The sequence below is a fragment of the Lissotriton vulgaris genome, chromosome 2_1 (genome assembly GCF_964263255.1).
Source record: "Lissotriton vulgaris chromosome 2_1, aLisVul1.2, whole genome shotgun sequence".
In the NCBI taxonomy this organism is placed as follows: domain Eukaryota; kingdom Metazoa; phylum Chordata; class Amphibia; order Caudata; family Salamandridae; genus Lissotriton; species Lissotriton vulgaris.
The window spans coordinates 843991834-844013027 of record NC_141687.1 but is presented as its reverse complement, the minus strand read 5'-3'; the positions used below and the strand labels follow the sequence as shown (position 1 = coordinate 844013027).

The 21194-nt window shown below is 44.1% G+C and overlaps 1 protein-coding gene across 2 annotated transcripts in view; it reads right to left on the bottom strand.

Moving 5' to 3' along the window:
* Positions 1–20057, bottom strand: part of AGAP1 (ArfGAP with GTPase domain, ankyrin repeat and PH domain 1) — a 1113642-nt gene extending 1093585 nt beyond the window's left edge. For both annotated transcript variants that reach the window (XM_086956296.1, XM_086956297.1), the window contains exon 1: positions 18571–20057. In XM_086956296.1, coding sequence (XP_086812422.1) covers positions 18571–18733 — 163 coding nt within the window. In that variant the 5' untranslated portion in view covers positions 18734–20057. The remainder of the gene's footprint in view (positions 1–18570) is intronic.
* Between the last annotated feature and the right edge of the window lie 1137 nt (positions 20058–21194).

The following is a 21194-nucleotide window of genomic DNA, read 5'->3' as shown; positions in this document are numbered from 1 at the left end:
CATACTATTTTAAATAGACTTTCAGCCTCTGACTTTTGGATAATATGAAATAGACAGATGTGACAATCAGTTTAGCACTTTTGTATGTTCTGTATAAAGGGTATATGCATTTAAACGCTCTTCAATCCTCCCTTTTGATTTGATGAATTTGCTTATTTATATGTTCATTTTCAACATATTTGAGAATGTATATCTTTTTTATGGTTTTCAGGGCATCTGCCTAAATAAAATGCTTAGCTACACTGATCATTTAAATTAGTGTTGCTTTTACTAAGAAGCTCTTGCAAAACGTCGGCCTGGACAAGCACAAAGAATGGTTATTTTGTGGTGATCTTCCGAATCTCCTCTGCAGCCGTCCTTAAATCAAGGCGGGCAAATAAACAAGAATGGTGATTTTGTGATTATCTTGCGACTCTCTCCTCTGCAGCTGGCCTTAAATCATAGCGGACAAATAATGCTAGTAAGAAAACAAGCACTACCATTAAATCTGACAAAACGTAAATGCATTTTAATACTGTTAAAGTACAGAGACGTGCTTACTTGAATCGGTTGATTAAATAAAAATATAAGACAACTCAGATAGGGGACTGTTGTGCTCCTCTACTGTTTAAAAATAAAAACGTGCAAAACTTTTGTAAATGTTTACACATCACGAGTTCGCCGAAGTACAACCACAGCACTAGAAGTGATAGAGATTTTCTAGAATGGCAGAGGTCGCTTTATACTAGTCTGTGCTAGTAATGCGACCTTTAAATCTGTTGACACAATTCACAAAGCATTTCATTCAAACATTTTAAGAAGTGGAGATGTAAAGTTAGAAAATGAAGACATCCAAATAAAGACAGACTCATGTGTCGGTTCGTATTTCAAGATGCCCCTCAGTTTGCTTCGAGCTTCGGCAATATTACTAGGAACAGGAAAAACAACAAGAGAAGTAAGCTGTAACTAGGCTTCTCTGTATTCTCAAACAGGCAGTGAGGTTTTGCAAATGTAGGCACCTGCTCGCTTTTCAGTGTGGTCACTGCTGACGTGCACACAGTGATGTGTAGCCAGCTACCTCATTTACATAGACCATCTCCCTATTCAAACATAGCTCCAAACACACCCTTTAGGACACAGTGTCTGAAAGACGCAGAAGGACGACAGAGAAAATAAGCACAGGCAAAGCCAATCGTTCTTGCTTTGCCAAGATTGACTGAGCAATGCGATTAACTTTGACAAAGCTCGACTGGCCATGTTAAAAGTACATAAAACAATGAAACTAGAATTTCTACATTTTCAATTTGGCTACTATGTTGCGTGCCACAAACTACATTCCATTAAGTGCACTGATTCAATATAATAAGGCAACTCATGCTGCATTAAGCAATACAGCAAGAATCTAGAAAGTAAAAGTATAGAAAGCAATATTTTCTGTACTTTTAACATGGCTGGTCACTAGAATTGGCTTGGCCAATGCTGGCTATGTTTAAAAACCCCTGCAAAGTGGTAGCCGCTATTGGATTTGCCAGTGTCAAAGTGGGGGCACTGGATAATGCAGCTGGACAACATCTAGGCTCTAAATTCTAGGGCATCACCAAGAAATCCGGCACCTGGCACACTGTGGAGGAGCATCAGGAGAAGGGTAGGGGAAAGACAGTTTAAGGAGAACATCCAGAATATCTGCAATGCCACCATCTGGCGTTCCGCCATGGAGCATCAGGGTAAGTGGGGAGGGAGCAAAGTAAATAGTGTGAGCTCGTTCTGCAGACAATGGATGCACTGCAATGGAGTTGTAAGCACGTCATGCATGTTTTTTTTAAATGTTTCATTACATCAGCAGTGGTGGCTACAGCCTACCCAATCAAAAGCAAGAGCAAACAAGCAATGCTTAATAGAACGGATAAACACAGAATTGGGAAGGACACAACCAGAAGAATGCAGTGGACTGAGACTGACAAGAAATCCACCTAATCATGAGCAAGTGCTGACTGTGGGGTTTGTATATGTGCTGTATGCTAAAGACAGATGGAGCAGTCTGTAGCGAGACTGCAAAAAGAATGCCAGGCGCAGGGAAAAAGAACAGAACGATTCCTCCGTAAATCACAATTGGATACAAGAAGTGAAAGCTTGTGGACTGCACCCTAGTACAATGTCAATGTTTTTTTAGCAAGAAACAGGCATATTGATGGCACCTTTTTAGCTTCCTGAATGGATGTCACCTATAGTATTTTCCATGTTTACTCTACAAAAAAACTTGAGATCACTGGTCTGATTGCAGGAAGCCACTGGCACTTAGCAATATGCCAATAACATCCAGTTTCTGTACTTTACTTGCTTTAAACCTTTATTTGGCAGATACTCACTCGGCAGCAAATCCCCAGAGCACACCCTCAATTGTCAACAGAATGGACAAGACGGAGAGGATTTAGTCAAAGACTACTTCAATATCAATGTTTTCAGCTTTCTGAATAAAGAGAGATCATGTTGGAGTGTCTTGCAGATACTGGGAGAGAGAAAGAGTTCCATAGGGCCACAGCATAGACTCCAACCATTACCTATCTAATGATGGGGGTTCTCAGTTCAGTTTTTAACGTCTTTATTTCGAATTTTCTTCATAAAAGACATACATATATACATACAAAGTAATACAAACGATATAACAGAATCATGAACATTTTTAAACAGACTAGAAAAAGATAAAGAAATTTGTTTAAAAAGACTCAATTAAATATGCATATGAAGACGTCTATAAAAGGTTTTTAAAACATTTAAGTATAAAAAAGACAAATCATCAATACTGCCCAAAATATAGTAAGCTAACAAACTGTTTAGATTTTTCAGGTCGAAGTGCTACGAACTGACCTAGTTCTAATTAACCAGGCCCACCCAAGGAATTTAGCCAGTCCAATGGATAACCATTCGGATGTATTAGATCTCAGGATGAACAATGCTTCTCTACTCACCCGGGTGTTTAATCTATTACATATTGGCTTCAGCCACTTATACCGTGGCTCGTGGTAAGCAGTGCATACAAATAGAAAATGACCTAATGTTTCTTTGCTTTCGGTACAACAGGGACAAGAAGTGGACTCCGACTTCTGCCAACCACTAGTAAAAGCCCTTAGTGGCAGTGTACCTAAACGAAACTGATGGCAAAGTTTCCTGTCTAAGCTTTTAAGGATTACATCCCAATAGGTCTCTGTGTGAGAAACTACTTTGTGGAGCAAAAACAGGCCTGTCAAGTTCGGTTTCTCCGAAAGAGCAACGTGTTCTTCTTTTACCATGGACCAAAAGAGAAGTTTAAAGTCTTTCTTTGGAGGAAAAGTATGAGAGCCCGGCTCGGACCAAAGCAAAGGGAGGCCCATTCCAATGAGAGTATTCCTAATTAGCTTAAACCATGGTATTTCAACTGCCCCCTGTTGGACTCTTACATCCTGTATCTCCTGGGCAAACATGGCAAGTTCCGGGGTAGACCATATGCGTCTCCATAACGCCACCATCCTATAATGGGCTTGATGTTTAATAGAATAAAAGCCCATGTCCATCATGAGTGGTAGTGCTGGCGTTGAGGGAGGAAGACTGACTAAATTTCGAAAGAATTTATTCTGAATCCTATCCAGGACAGCCAGATCCACACACCCCCATATGTCGGCCCCGTATAGTATGGCTGAGCTGATTTTGGCGCTATAAATTTTAAGCGCGGGCAAAACTCTTTTGGTCAAAGAACACCGTTGCTCCTTCACTAAGAAACCGGACAAACGAGCAAATTTCAAACTGAGCGCCGCTATTTGCTCTTTCCAGCGTAACCTATAGTCCATTGTAACACCGAGGTATGTCATGACTTCAACCTGTTCAAGACTAGACCCATTCATCGTTACATGGCCCCTCAGTGGTTTATTCTTTGTCAGGACCATGAACTTGGTTTTAGTAATATTAATTTCGAGGTCATTTTCATTACAGAAGTCCACAAATTTATTAATAGCTATCTGTAGGCCCTTCTGAGTTTTAGCCAGTATGAGGGTGTCGTCAGCGAAGATTAAAAGGGGAAATTTGGTCCCACCCAGTGTAGGTGCATCCGTAGGGGTAGCTGAGAGGAACTTAACCACCTGGTTGATAAAAAGTATGAATAGGGTGGGGGCCAGGACACAGCCCTGTCTCACTCCACGGGTCACGGGGAAGGAATCTGTAACCTGGCCCTGGCGGCCCCATCTGACTCTAGCGAAATTTCCCTCATGCATCCTGATGGTAAGTTCTAGGAGTGCAGTTGGAACACCCATCCTTCTCAGAGCTGCCCACATCTTTCCTCTGGGGACCAAATCAAACGTTGATTTGAGATCCACAAATGCTGCGAATATAGTGCCTCCTCTCAGAAACACAGTTTTCCAGTAGATCATAACAAATCTAAGTATCTGGTCAACTGTGCTAATGTTTGCCCTGAAACCAGCCTGCAATGGAGACAGAATGTCAGCTTCAGTCATCCATGACTGGATTTTTCCTAGCAGCATTCTGGCAATTACCTTTTGAAGGGCGTCAATAAGGCTGATGGCTCGATAGTTTCCCGCATCAGTTCTATCCCCTTTTTTATACACGGGCAGAATCTCAGCCCCTTTCCACGAGTTTGGTATCCTAGCCCCTCTGGCTATAGCATTCGCTAAGGTGGTTATGTGCGGGACCCAGTGCGCTTGGTCAAACTTAAAAAGGTCCGCAGGGACACAGTCCATACCGGGGGCTTTACCATTCTGCACTTGTTTTAGAGCTTTAGTGGCTTCCATTTCAGTAAAAACAATGTGATCAAGTGGGGGCACCACAGTCTGTAAACTGGCATCTTCCCTAGTAATAAGGGAGATCCGTTCCGTGTTACTAAACTGTGCCGCATAATGCTTGACCCATTGCTCTGCAGGGACATGGTTGACAGGAACTTGCTGGTCCCCAGTCCCTCCCCATTTAACAACCTCCCAGAATTTTTGTTGGTTGGTAGAGGTACTTGCTTGATATAAATCTAACCAGCGCTGTTCATCCCAGTTAGTTTTTGCCTCTTTAAGCACTTTCCTGTAGTTAACCCTTTCTAACTTTATATCAATGGCTGACTTGGATTTAATAGCAGCTATCAGGGAGCTATGGGCAAGGCGGCAAGTTTTATTATACCATTTTGCCCCGGTTTGAGCTGGGCCATTTTTTCTTCCTTTTACAGGTTCGATAAAAAAAGTTTTAATTTTGTTAAAAAGAGACTCATGGATCATCCCAATTTGATCTAGTGATGTGCCTTCGTTTGATATGGGTACCATCAAATTTGTAGCTGCTAAAACCTCAACTGCAACCTTATCAATAATGGTGGGATTATCTAAGAACCTAGCCCAGCGTGCCCTTCTGCAATTGTTCGTAAGAACAGCCTCGGCTGTGACAAAATTGGTTGCAGTATCCATAAGAAAACCCCCATTCATTAATAGTTTTATTGCCAGAGGATTGTGATCGCTTTCTGGTCTTGTGACTACTTCCATATCCTCCAGTAAATTCCAAAACTCTAACCTTATTAGGAAATAATCAATACGGCTAGAATGGAGGGAATTGTCAAATGTAACCTTTCCCATCAAATCTGATTTAGTCCTACCGTTCACTGCTCGTAGATCCCATTCAAGACAAAGACCTAACCACTGCATAGCAGCCTCAGTTACTTTTTTAACTGGAGGGATAGATAAATGGGGAATGTTCCAAATTTGATCGGCTTCCCCATATCCCCCATTATCAAGATTGGGAAACGGTTCAAAAGAACAATTAAAATCCCCTGCCACCATAACACATTTTTCTCTGCCAATATTATTCAGTAGGGAATCTAAATCATCTGCCGCTCTCACACGCTTCCCACCAGGTCGCCCTCTTGCATAAATATTAATCAGGAAAAATTCCTGGTTATTTTTACTGGTTAGTTTCAAGGCTAATATGTCATTACTTGAAATGGGAAGGTCTGTGATTTTAAATGCTAAGGATTGTCTAATCCAAATGACCAGACCTCCAGATGGGCGACCTTTAGGGCCTTTACAGGCTGGTTTGTAATAATTAAGGTAACCAACCTGGTAAATGGCATCAGTTGACCAGCTTTCCTGTAATATGATTACATCATGAGAATCCACATAGGAGCCCCAATCATCCTCTGACATTTTCCCCTTTAGTCCCGCTATATTCCATGACAAGACCGTGGGGGTTCTATATAGCTGAACAGCAATCGTGCTTGTTAGGGGATCGAAACGTTCCAAAGGCGAGTGAGGACGGACCAACTCATAAGCCCTTGGCCTTCTTAAGCAGTTCTACGTGAAAAAGTGCAAGCGCTTTAATTCGGCACACCTCTGATAGGAAAGTATAAATGCATGCTGTGGAATTTAGGGGACTCTTTGTCGGGACAGCACTGTAGTCTCCCAAGATAGCATTACTCTAATGCAGTCTTCAGTGAGTTAAAATGTGGGCGAGGATTTTAATGTCGAAAAGTTAGAGTTTCAAATTACAGAAGCATTTCAACGTCAAATGCTCTGCAGATATTTCCGCGGTGGTATAGGATTTAAAGGAGAAGTGGGGAGCCAGTATAACCCTAATGTAATGAGCTTATTTAGCATGGAAAGATAATGTGAACTAAAATTACAGGCATGCCACCTGAACACTGGGGTTCAAAGACTGTGTGATACAGTAATTAACATGAAAATCACAGGGGCTTTACGCAATTCCTGTATTTATATTGTGATAGACTTAGTAATTCTTGTATGTTTGACTGTTTTTGTAATATAATTTGGATTAGCTGTGCACATCAGCACATTATCCACGACAATCTATATAGATATATTTTATTTATGCTACTTTCTTGCACTGTAAACTTTCTGAAATAAAAGCAAATCCGAGCCTGTAGTTCACATTGTTGCTTATTTGTGTAATCTACTTAACCACCTCCTAGCAGGCCATTGTCCACGGCATGTACATGAAACTAACAGGAAGTAATCAAGTGGACAAATGTTTAGGACACATAATGCTGAGAAGAGAATGGATCCTAGAGGAACTGTATAGTTCAGTGATCCCGGTTAGCAGAATGGCTTCTGCTGTAGCTTTCGATGTTCAGATTTGCAGATACGACAAGCCAACGGATACTCTAGTCAGACACTTTTCCTACTGATAGATGGTGCAGCAAATAAGGGTGTCAAGTGCTACTGATAAATCAAGTAAGAGCAGAAGACCAGAACTGTTTGTGACCTCAAGCAAGTACCACAACAGTCTCAAATCCACATGTAGGGCAAAATCTTGACCGCAAAGGGTGCTGAATGAGTTAAATATTATAGCTGAGATGCAGCCATCAATTTCAGGATCTTCAACATGAATGGGAGGGCTGATACTGGGCAAATGTTAACTGAGTCTTGTGCATTACCAAGTTTCTTCAATCTGAGGAATGCTTTTTACCTCAGACCCAACTTTATAAGCAGCTCAAGCTGCAGAGCAGTTGAAATAGCTGACCCATAAAGTTTGTGTTAAATGTAGCATCCTCCATTGGGAGAGGTGGCTAAAGGAGAAACAAATCTGGATAACGGCTATTTAATGGTCAACATATTGTGGCATATAAGTGGCATCCAAGCCACTGTCATCTCTAGGCTGGATTATGCGAGTTCCCTATTGGTTGGTCTGAACCAGGCAGAGATGGGGCGTTTACAACGGATCCAGAATGCCGCAGCAAGATCAGTGGTAGGATTACCTAGATCGTGCCCCACTTCTAGTACTTTGCGTTCATTGCACTGGCTCCCGGTGGCGCAGCGGATCCAGTTTAAGGTCCTCTGTGTCGCTTATAAGATTCTGAAGGGGTCCCCAGCTATGATTCTTGCTACACTTCTGGCCCATTACATTCCAGCCCGAGCTTTAAGATCTGCGGATTTAGAACTGGCTGTTGTCCCACGCTTTAAGCGAAGCAGGGCCGGTGGGCGTTCTTTTCGAGTTCGTGCGGCGGTTCTCTGGAACTCCCTTCCCCCGGCTATCCATGCTCTTAGGGATCTGCTCTCCTTTCGCCGTGCGGTGAAAACGTTTTTATTTCCTTAGTTTATATTTGTCTGTTTTATTGTTTCGTTGTGTTGTGCAGCTGCCTTGTCGGGCGCCAGGACGCTCCTTGGCTGGAGCATCTGGGCGCCTAATAAAAACACATAACATAACGTAACATAACATATAAGCAAAAATGACAGATAGGTAGTAGTGGTCCCTACTAGGGAGAACTGCACATCCATTTGGACAACGTATTGATAATTACCAATGGTTGCGTGTGAATAATTATGTTGCTAAATTAGGACGGGGTGATGGAGTAGCTTGATTCACCTACTACCTAGAGGTGCTATTGGCACATTAGAAACTAATATGCATGTTAATATACTGAATAAAAGCAACTACAGCACACCCTTTGATATCTATAACAATTCAGATAAAGTGCTGGACAAATCGTTAACACAATCTGAAATCATATGCATTCCTAGATATGTGTTGATGCAAACAGTTAAATGAGACAACAGATGTGTGGAACATGTAGAGAATCCAAAGATGTCTTCAAGCAGCATTTCTTTCACTTTTTATTGATTTTTCAAAAAAAGAAAATTCCCAGCACACGATTTTGCCGACACGTGTTTCGTCTATACTTAGACTTTTTCAAGGCACAACAGGAATGTTGAAAATATATAGTCCTGTATGGACAGTCCCAGTCCGTTAGCACACTTGGTGGCCAAAGTGTTCTGTATCGATTACACTGCAGTCCAAGTGAAAAACACAGCAAGTCAAATACATTTGCTCGAATTACCTTCACCGCAAGCGGTTGCACGCCTCTTCGTGTGGCGATATAGTCGCCTTTAGGTTGGAAACTAATCAGGGTTCTTCTTCCTACTTAGTGTCATACTGGCCACGGCGATTTTGAATATTGAATTAGATGTGACGTATGGTCCATGTAAATGTATTTGACTTGCTGATCTTCAGGCAACGGGTAACCAATGTAGGGTCTTCAAGGGAGAGAAGATGTGTGCTTGTGGCTTTACATTTCAGAGTAGTCTGGTAGCCGAGTTCTGAATCTATTGTAGTATTTTCATTGTTGCAAAAGAGGATCAGTGGTAGTGGCTATTGGCGTAGCCGAGGTAAGACCTGTGTAAAACAATTAGTATCCTGGAGTGTAAATCCCAGATGAGGAAAGATGTGTCACAGGGTTTTTAAAGTAATGAAGTACTCCTCCTAGTGCTATGATCTCCAAATAAACACTTTCTAGACCCTTCCCTCATCTATCCTTCCACTATCCTTTTTAATCCAAATAACAGACTCATATACCCAACGTTCAAATTAATTTCATATTTCCCTTCACTAATTCACCACTAATACTTATTGGGTTCCGGAGTAGCATGCTACTTGCTGAAAAGCACTTTGACGCCTCATCAGGGGTAGTAAGCGTTATATAAATGCAATTACAATGTGCATAGTTAGAGGCTAGGCTAGTGCAACTGACTAAATCTTCTGGTCGGTGTCAGAGTGATGGAAGAATTTGTAGAGTGTACAATGTAGTTTATGATCAACTATCAAGGCCTCCTCTTTCATGGATTCCCACAGCATAGTACCACTAGAATGAAGTGAGATAGCAGACTACCTTTGGGATATGTGCTATTACAAACAACCTCTTGAAATAACAGAGCAGACTGTCTCACAAAAGAAATATCACGGCAGATGTTCCTTGGAACGAGCTCGAAAATAAGATTTCCTCAAGAAACTGTCAGAACAAAACGCCTTAAGAAACAAGATCAACAGAAGCACGGTCGCTTGAAGCAGGCATCACTTTCAGAAGTGTGCTTGAAGCAGGCATCACTTTCAGAAGTGTGCATTACTCGCTAGGCAATGTGCACTGATGAAATCACCTTGATGGAGAATAGTCCCAAAAGTGTTATGCTGATGTGTGAACCTGAATGATCAGGCAATCGATGTGTCTACCTTTCCTCTATGTTTGAAAACAAATAAATATTGCAAACAAAGTGTCTTAAAATAGCTTGTGTCTCTGAAAAATGCCTTTTTAAAACGGATCACTTCAGGCCTTGACCCATGGAGTGGGACATTCCACAGCAGAACATCAGTGAAACCTCTGGAGAAGGCTGTCGCGTGACACAGTTGATCAACCAATCCTCGTGTTTCAAATTCCTTCCTCACACAGTCCAAAGTGTCTTCCTTTCTGTTACCAGATATTGAGTTGTCCATGTAATGTAGCACTACCGCCAACCCCTGGTTCACATTACACAACACAACCACATGAAGTCTGCAGCCAAAACCAACTCAAGAATGCTGGTAAAAGGATCAAAAAGAATGTGCAGAAAGAATGCATAAATGTCAGTAACACAACGTGCATGATGAAAAGACCTGGCCTTCAGGGTGAAGCTGTGCCAATAATCATAACGTAACACCCACTCCTTATTGGCACCAGTATACTTTTCCCTAAGGCATCAGTGCTTTCAAAAGGTTCCCAGGAGGCATGATTACACAGCTAAATATATTCATAAGACGGTAGCCAAAAACTGTCCTAGCAATGCTCGCAAAAAACAAATGAAGAAATCTTCAAGAACTCAACAAGAGTTTGGAACTGCTACCGGCAGAATGCCACCAATATCTTTTTCCAGTGCCCGTTTTAGATACATTTGCAGAAGCAGCAATTTTCTTCACCTCACCACAGAACTTCATTAAATGAACATCTAAGGAAAAAGAATTATATATATTTCTTATTTGTATTTTGCACTTTGATCAGCTTAACTAGCCAGTTGTTTATTAAAGTACTTTAGCTTAACCACAGAACCTGGACGTTCAACTGCTGGTTATCACGCCGTTTAAAGAAATCTTTCCTTAGAGAGTACAAGGCAGGATTTATTGACAAATAAGTGGTGACTTGAACGTACCACCTTTAAGTCCGTTCTAGTGACATCCCTTCAAACCTAATGGTGTAAGATTTTTATCTACTCTGTCCCAAGCAGATTGTGTCCTATAAGACTTCAGTTCTTCAAGCACATAGTTTATCATCGCCGATTGGTTGGATATTTAAGAGCCCTGATGAAGTTTCATTTTGGCACAACAGGGAACGAAACGCGTTGGCTGTGTGCAGGTTTTTAAGGATTGATTGAATAAAAGAAGTATTTTTTGGAACTACTGCTTAGATGTCTGATTTTGCTACGAGTGCACCTTCCGCCTTCTGCTAAAAAATTGTGACTGATTCGCACATTCGGACGACGGGTGCAGGAAGTGTGTTGCAAAACCTCGTAATTGACTGTACATGTGGATTGGTTGAGCTGGACCTTGTTCTGTCGTTTGTTTTCTTGTGCAAATTTAATTATGTTGCTATGTTTGTGTTAACCTGAAACTGATTTAGTCCACTCAGACCGCTTCATTCCCCTATTTGCTTGTAGTTATGCTACACTATTACACTGATCTAGCTCACCGAATTGGAATTTTTGGGGCTGCAAAGCAAAAACTGGACTCTTAATCCCCGGACGCCACTATGTTTGAGGATAGACCAGCCTCTTACAGAGAACCATGGTTTTCAACTCCTAAAGCTCAACTATGGAAATTATACATTTCTATGGCTAGGACCGTTCACGTTCCTTCCAAGCTTTCAATACATTTCTAGGAGCAACTGCATTATGTTCCGAGTATGCAAATAATTACAGCAACAAAAAGCTTGTTACACTTCTACTACTTGGCAGAGTATAACACACAGCCATCAATGGTCCAACATAGAAAAATTTAAAAGATAGAAAAGATTTTAAAAAAACTATAAGTGGTAATGAATTGCATAGATCTCTAATCTGACGCAGGTTATAAAAGAATCCTTTGATGCAGAAAAAACGGTCATGGAATTTCTTTTTTTAAAACATTATTAACCATAAAACCGTAAAGTTTCTAAAAATAGTGAACTTTTCTTAAACAAACAGAACTGGGTTATAAAAAAAACATAGCACCTAACACTCTTCTCCTAAGCAGTCTCCAGGAGCAGTTTTTGACTGTGGGCCAAAGATACATTCGATTCTCAATGGATGACTTGGCAAGACTGTCGTATTGACCAGAAAAACACTTTCAGAACACCATGTAACAGGCCTTTGCAGATAATACAATCTGACTATAAACACAAAAAGATAGCATGTACAATATCAAAGCAAATTTTAAAAGGAAATCTCAGCCTGCAATTCTGAATTCATGTTCATGAGGCACAGACACTCTCTGCTCATCAGAGTAGTTTGAGCTATAAAGGGATTCAAAGAGCACAAGTGAATTGAGTCCTCGATGTCCAAGAGTGCTTACTGACCATTCACTGATCAGGAAGAGGTTCCCTGTGAAATGCATGTACAAAACTTGGGTTTTATTGGCTTTACTAAGCAAGCATTGGCAAAGTCAACAGGTGTGGGCTTAATGTACTAATGCAGACAGCTTTGGCACACTAGAGAAAGGCACACAACATGAGCAAACAGAGAGGGCTATAGTTGTAAAGTAGCTCTTCATGCAGTTCAACTCAATTGGATATTATTCTGGAAAGTTATGTCTATAAAGCCAATAGCAACAGGCGAGAGATTAATAGGCCACTGGTCAGAGCTAAGGCGTGATTGACAAAGTCTCAAGCCAATGGCAGGAAGAGACTGATATGAAAACCGCCAGTTGCCCAAATAGGCAGTCCAAAAGTCTCCTCGATGTATATGGTTTAGGTGAATCTGGCAGCTGTTGTGTCAAACCCCAGAGATCAAAAAATACCGTGGGACTAGAAAAGTTTTTTTAGGAAGGTGTTTGTGAGTCACCCCAATATATGACAGTCTTTTCAAGCTGCACAGCAGAATGAAGTGGCCTTGCCCGTGCAGACTGTACAGGAAGACTTTAATTTGCTTAGAGTGCAAGATTCAAGCCCGCTCTGTGGGAAGCGCTAATAATTGGTTCCTCTGGTGCACTTCACAATGGCGTGCTTCACATTACCGCTCAGAATGGGTCGAGCGCACATACCAAGTGATCTTAAGAACACACTTATTGATTACAAAAGCCAGCGCAAAAATAGCAAATAAAGGATTTTCTGTTATTTATCCTGGGTTGGATTAAAACGTATCAACTGAAGCACTAAATAACACATTACCAGCATCTGCACAGCACACATCTGCCGCTTTCATGGAGATATAGATATATCCATACATACTAGGTAGGTCATGGCATCGCAAGGATAAATGGCACAACCTGCCAAGCAGCAACAAACTTGCAAGGGGACGAGTGGGCTGGAGTCTGGAGTGCTCCAAATTACAGCTGGGGGGCGCGTGTGCAACAGGATGCTCACACACAGCGAGCAAGCTCCAAGCAAAGCAAACACAGGGTGCCTGCCCACTCTTCTGAGAGCGGCATCTGCTAATCCAGGGGCTTCGGGCGGCCGCCCTTACTCAAAACAAAGCAAATTGGCTGCACACAAAATGCAGCTGAGGGATTAAATGCACCACAAAGGCCCGCTCTGCGGCACATGCATCCATCACCAGTGCTCTCCTTCCACTGCTTTCGGACTGAGCGCCCCAAGTTCATATATGGGGCGGTCAGGCTTTGAAGAAAGCGCCTTCCAGCACACTGCATGCACGAGAAGCTCTTCTGCGCATTTGAAAGCAGGAAATACAAGCGCTACCTCGCAGCTGACATTACAGCCTACCAGCAGGGCATCGTTTATGGGTGCTCTGGTAACTCAGTCCTGCACACAAACGTTTGAGGATGGGGCCACAATTCAATTGAATAGGAGTTTGCCGCAGTCGCTAATTAGCGGGTGCACCCGGGCGAGATTAAGTTTACATCAATATGATACATTTGAGCAGTTAAGGCCCGCTGGATGTAAACTATTGACAATACCGAGTAATTATCAGGACACGCAGATTTTATCCCTCGTTTAGAAATTGAAAAATTGTGATGGGTACCATTTATCCCGTGTTGAATTCCGAACCTAAAACTATCTGATTGTACAGTGCGCTCCGTTGCACCTCTCTTCCAGGGAACGGTAAGTACGGCGTTAGCATCTTTACGCTGCGCTTGCATGGGAAGAAGTTGTCACTAGAAGGTTTCCGAAACAAGGCATGCCTCGAGGACATCCTCATCACCATCTTTAGATAAAGAATCAGTTAGAACTTTCTCCTTCAGCAAGAAAAGAAAAATACCATGTCTACTCACGTCCTTCACATGACTACCTTTTGACAGTACTAATGCCACTAATGTTGGTAAGAATGGGTGCATTAGTACAAGAATGTCCGCTCAATACTCGGCCAGTAAGGGATCAGGACCTTTCACCCCTTAAATCGCAAAACTGTACAAATGGGTGCCACCTGCCAGTGGCACCGTGAACAGCTTCCCGGCCGCAGCCCCAATCAAAATAAATCAATTGTTGCCTGCAGGCTCGTCCCAGTGCACTGCATTAGTGCAGCAGGCTGTGTCTTTACTTCAGCAGCAACCACTTCAACTTACACCGAATGCTAGAGTCATATACCCAGTATATATCCAGGATCGATCCCAGGGCTCTTGGACATTTTAAATCCTAGTTTCCCACGCTGTCCAGAAGGTATCAACGTTTGCCGCCGACGACGCCCTTCAGAAGCACAATACAAGACGCGTCTGAAAAAACTGTATGAAAAAAAGCAGCATTTATTACCAACTTACAAAGAGACTCCTCGGAAGGTTGTTTCAAAGCCAATTTGGAAATGGAATTCACCACAATACTGCCTCCACCCCCCTCTCCAGGGGGGCAGGATTCCGCCGCGTGACCTGTGTGAGTGGACACTGATTCACAGATAAGTCCGGCCAGAGAAGCCTTGCGTTCTTAAGGCCTCCCTGACTGCGCGTGCGGGCATGGTCCTGTGCACCTAGGTGTGTGTGTGTGTGTGTGTGTGTGTGTGTGTGTGTGTGTGTGTGTGTGTGTGTGTACTAGACAGGTAAGTAAGGCTGTGCCCTTCCGCCACAACACAGCCCGCAGTCACTGCCGCTGCTGATCTGCTAATCACATGAGAGGTATTAAAATACTCCCGCGCCGCCTCCATCTGCTTAACCTCGACTGCGCAGCGTCCAGGCTCAGCACATTTGGGTAATTAAAGGCTTTGTACGAGCCAGTGCCGGAGCGGGGGCAACAGCAGGGCCCTTTCAGAGCAGGCACCAGTGTCAGATAGGACGTACACTGGACCGACGAAGGTGAATCAAACGCGTTTACGTTGGAAATTTCAAAACACCACCTACTATACCCAGGTCACACCCGTCAGAGACTGACGGCTCTCACTAATTACCTCACAGGCTCTCCACCCCATGCTTCGCAGCCACAAATGTAATCCAATGTGTAATTCGCGTCAGTCTTAATAACAGGGGTTACAGCATTGTGAAGGGGGAGGGGGGCGGCAGAGCCCTTGGGGGCGAGCCCCGCTGATCCCAGAGGCCCAGCTGGACCTATAGACGAATCTGGAGGCGTGTGCTCCTCTGCAACTGCTGTGTCATCCTGTAAGGGAAGGGCGGCTATGGTGAACTTCATTTCACCTTTACAAAGACACTAAACTAGCAAACATAGTTCTACACAAACCAACAAAAAGCATTCTGTAAAAAGATGCGTCATGAAACAACTGAAAACTGTCTTGCTTGTAATCAAGTTCAAACAAACCCACTGCCACGATGTGTATACAAGCTCAGCAGTATCGTTCAGAACACAATGAAATAAACAACTTCAGCGCAATGTTTCCTTTTTTGAATGCGTTTGAACAGTGTTTGTTTTGGGAATCGGATGCACACACTTCCCGCAGTGAACCGGACCAGAAAAAAACACAGTAACAAAGAGAAGACTATTTCAACAGCTCTCACGGCCACGTGGTTGAAGCATTCCTGAAAGGTGAGTGGTTCTCGACAACCTGTCAGTCGGAGATCTAATGAACAGACCGCCGAGGCAACGGGAACCTTTCATCTGAAATGCTCAGCACACCGAGAAGACACTTCGGAAAAGGGTCACAAGGTTGAGGCAGTTAAGCAAATCAGCCGGGATTGTTAGTATGATGGACGCACGAAGAGCACAGCTCTTCCTTAAGAGGACACGTGTTAAATTAAGTCTAAGAAAAACTTAGGAAATATAAACACACACACTAGGGTGATGAACCTGCCTTAATTACATGCGTGCACCGAGCCCGCAAGGCGTCCTGCAGAGGGCCATTAGCACGAGCGTCTATGAGACCCTTGGCTAGAAAGGCGGATGCAAAAACCAGGCCCATGGGCTGCAGAAATATATATCTTTTAATCACGTGATGATGGCACAACTTGAAGCGCAAAGCGTGGAGGTCAAACAATTCACACTCACCAACTGCATTTTACACAACACCCCTCTCTCTCGAAACAGGACTACAAAATATCATTATTGTACTTCGGCACCAGACCACTTGAACATTGTTAATGTACATGGGGACAGCTTCGTATCTGAAGTGACGTCACTGGCTCAAAGCTAAACTCCCAAAAATCCCGTGGTGTCCCTTCTCGCTCTGTAAAACAATAAGTGGCGTGGGAAATTAAGACTGATGTCCGGGAAATGGAGCCCCCCCCCCGCTCTTTATGCCAACAAGTACTGAAACAGTCTGCCCACAGTGGACATGTTCACTGCAGGGACGTTCACCAGCGCGTGCTTGCCTCAAAGGAAAGGCAGTCATGCAATTGCAGCACACCCCCAAGGCACTCTCGCGCAGCAGCGCACTGCCTGCCGACTTTTTGCAGGCCTGTGATAAAATGATGATGCATCGCCGCGCCAAATGGTGCAGAGAAAGAGGCTTCCAGCTGCTGCCCCATCCAGGCCGCAGCCTGCAGTGAGCTGCACCGTGTGGCCACGGGGGTTACTTATACAACTGCCATAACAACCCTTTGGCCTGCTCTGAAACCCCTACCCCTCCCAATGGCATGCCTTTGTGTGTCATAGCCATGTGACAGCCGGCCTTACCCATCTGCTCTTCCCCATAACTGTGTCTGCAGGTGGCTCGACGGGCTCGCAACCAACTCTTTCCTAAGCCCAGCATCCACAGGGCTGCACTGCTCACCGACTTACACAGCATGATAATTGGCGAAAATAAAAGCTGCTCCGCGTGAATCCAAAAGAAGCAGGGGTTCTTACATCAGCCATGGGACAATATGTTATAATTTATTTCGATGCATGGCTTGATCTATACATTCTGACATCTATTTGGGACCCGTGCACTTAAACAACTAAAGAGCATTGACAGTGCACTGGGCAGCAGTTCAGGCTACTCTTTTCATAAGCTGCTGTATATAAACAGGTTGCAGCATTCCTCAGCTTAGCACCATGCCCTGATCTTTACAAATGATGCTGGATGTGGCTTTTCTTGCTCCAACACTATGCCATGAACTGTTGCACAATTTCTCAATATTTCTGCAACAGTGCATAGAACATTCTTCGCACAACACGCAGGAAGGCCATGGCTCGGAACAGCGTCCTTATGCTTTTGGGAGGAGCAGGCAGCATTCAGTCAGACTGACTGACTGATTCAGTATATGAACCACGTAAGTGGTCAGACCACACATTCACCAATGATGCATCAACCCACTGAGCATCAAGGATGATGCAATCTCGCTGTCCTGGGGCACTGCCATGAGATCTGGACTGCGTCATATGCTAGACGTGCCTGGATGCTGTGGGCACTCTGCCTACCATTCACCCTTAGGTGCACGAGAGTCATGCACTACTCTGTGAATTGCACACACTGTCTTGTATTAAGATAATGACAGCAACCTCTTATGGTACCAGGAGAACCTAACCTCGGTTGCAGTTCAGGATCTTCACTTTATCCCATGAAGGCTCTAAGAGTCTGGTCCTCTGAGGGATACAGACCCATTCATTGCCCCAGCGATGCCAATCTGCACTTACAACCCTGAACGTACACACAGTCCCACATGAGGTCCTACTGCTTTACAGTACCTATGCTTTAAAGAAATCCTACTTCTTACCAAGTTCCACAAGGCTCAAGCCCCTAAAACCATTGCCAATGTTGTCTTGTTGGCTAACGATCACGAACCATAAATAACACTGGCCATATTACTGAAAGGCGGTGTGACTCCCACTAGTCCATTATACGAAGTGGTGATACCTGTGGTGCTCCAGGTGTTGCACAGGTATTGTGCTAATACAATGGCTACATTCTTGAGAGTTTCTGGAAATTACCATGCTAGGCTACGAGTACCACCTCAAATCTGAGGTGCTGAGGTCATAACTATGTTGCTTAAAAAGGTAATTAATACATTGGCACAATGAAGGTTCCTGAACCTTAGGGTGAAGTTGGACTGAAAAGATGCCACCTCAATACACATACACCAACATCTCGTACACAATAACAAAGATTTGATTATATCAATTAATTTGAAATAGTTAGGATAGCATAGCAAGTGTTCCTGTATCCCGCAGGAAGACTAGCCACTGTGATCCAGGGGGGACTAGTACATCAGTAAAGCAATGATCCCAGGACAACAGTAGGCCCAATGAAATGATGTGAAGTCGTAGCAGCTCTCAATTGTAAAATATTAGAATTCTTGTGGCCTTTAGCCCCTTACCTTCAATGGCAATAACATGCTCCCGGATCTGGCTCTGAAGCGCTGGCTCCTCCACCTGCTCCAGCAGCTCATAGATTGAGTAGATGTTGGGGTGCACAGATTCAAAGCGCTGTATCTCTGCCCGGATCGCCGCCGAGTTGGCCAGCTGCTGCTGATAGTTCATGCTTCACCCCAGTTTAAAATTTCTCTCCCAAAAAAAAAATGCATTCACCATCAAAAATCCCTTTATCGTACATAAAAGTGGGCTTGGTGGGATGCCACTCTTGGCACACTTATGGGATAGAAGGCCTACCGTAGGAGAATAAGATGGAAGGCAAGCAGTGGGTCTGCCCGAGCATGGCAGAATAGTCTAGTGGCACTGCCAATACCCAGCTCATCGGTCTCTAAATTAAAACTACTTTTTGGCTTATTTACTGGTGGGGGGGGCTTACCCCCCTCTTCTTTAGTGAGAGTTTGCAGTTATGCAACGTGGGTCTTTCAGTCCTAATTAGGTGACTGTCTAGTACTGAGGGGCAACCCACGAAAATGACTGGGACACTATTCTATTAAATGCAGTCTATTGTAGTACTGGGAATTGGTCAATGGGAATGATGAGGGGGTGGTGAGCAGGGGGCTTAAAAGGGTTTCAAAATTGAGATCATACTCTAACCTATGTTGTATGGTCGTCCTTCGTGTTGTAAACGAGTTGGGGGGGGGGGGGTACTTATTTCAGGGTTCTGCTTCCTCACTTATTCTGCTGCCAACTCGTCCTATGGGGATATTTTTTCTGGTAGGGATACTCAATGTTTGGTTGAGAGACTTTGGTCGCACAGGGTTATCTATTTTGAGGTGATTATGTCCTCATTAGAGTTGTATCTGCCTTCTACCTAGGTAGAAGGTTTTGGGAAGGGATACTCCTTCCTGTGTAAAGAAACCCTGCTTTCTTTGGGAATATTTCGTCTCCAGGGATCTTTACTCTATTGTCAGGTCTACGATTGGAGTGATGATGGTCCTGAATTGGCCAATCCTGCCTTCTCATCTGGTGGACATCCACTCTGGGGATCCAGGACTCTTATTTCCTCTCTGGAGAGGGGCCTGCAAAGGGACAAGGTGGGAGGGATCCTTCCAGGTGGACTCCTCACCGTGTGGAGCACAGGTATTTTCTATTTTCAAGGACGGTCTCCTCTCTCACAATTTGTCTGCTGGGGGGGCTCCTGGTGCGTTCTTCTGGGGGTAGCGTATTTGGGAGATGGAGCCCTCTCCTCGCGAGTCTCCTCTGAGAGTGCTGGTTTCCCTCCTCGTCCCGGCTGTCCGACTCTGGGTGAAGATTCAGCAACCCTCGTACGGCGGCTCCATCCCGAGCACCACACCCGCTCCTGTGCCCTCCACGACTTCACCCGGCAGTCCCGCCGCAGCTCGGCTCGCGGGCACCGGTGATAAACAGAATCCCGTGCCGGCTGGGCTCAGGCGGCTGCGCGCGCACCGAGCTCACAGGCACCCTCGTCAATGGGACTGGGCTGGCTGGCAGGCTGGGCTCGTGCTAGGGCGCGCGCACGCGCTGGCTCTGCCTTCTGCGCACGTGCGTGGCCTGAAAAAAAAAGAGTTAGCTTCCCAGCCTTCAGCTGCGCATAGCATTGGCTACGTCACAGAGGCCCCCCATGATTCAGTCAGGCACCAAATCTCGAGCAACGGTAAGGAAAAGGAGGCAACGACACCACAAGCACCGCCCATATTTCCAAGAAACCGTGTTGACCCGCCACCTTGCTGCCTGATCTTAACGTGGCGGATATCAAGGATGCAGGACGCCTTCCGTACGTGCCCTAACTGCAACCATACACTTATCAATTAATCCCACTAGGAGAGGACTAGCTGTGGATCATGCCGAAACAGTGGTGCCTTTGTGATTCCTGGAAGTTGTAGTTCGCACAGCAGCGCTTTAGGGAGGAGTCGCAGGGACATGACGCATCCATGTGTTTCACAGGCGTGCAGCCCGTTTTCTCTTTCCTGTGGGAAAAGCTTGACTCTGAGATCGTGGGTTCTTAGCTCGTTTCAGAAGTGAAATAGTCTTAAATACTTTAGGTGCCCCTTAGGGGTGGGGCGCGTAACTCACCCAGATTTTAAACAATATCACTCCAAATCACCACGAACATGATAGCATTTACCCAACTGCTAATATTCCATATACTTGCATTCTACCTGACCACAGCCACAAAAGCAAATTTGCCGAGATACCCGATTCAGGCGGGAGATGCCCGAATTGTAAAGTCAAAATAAGCTACTTCAAGTCTTCCTCCCTCGTTAAACTGCCCCGTTTCAATGCAAGTTAATAGGGGAGATATATCCTAATTTTTTAAATGTCCCTTTTGCTGCTTTCCAAATCTTTGCATGTATGTAAAAGTCTTTGTCAATCTGCAGTTTTCATGTGCACGACAAGAGGACGGGAGTACGTGGTACACGATTTCGTGTTTTTCCCAAAGACGTAAGGCCTTATACATTTACCTTTTGACTGATTTACTAGTTCTTTCTTCCGTTTGGTTTATTTATTGTGAATAAAAACTAAGTTGGTGAACATAGCTGTTGTTTTCTTTAGACAGAACTAGATTTATCACTGTATGTTTTGGAAACAAATCATCTCCCCTTACTAT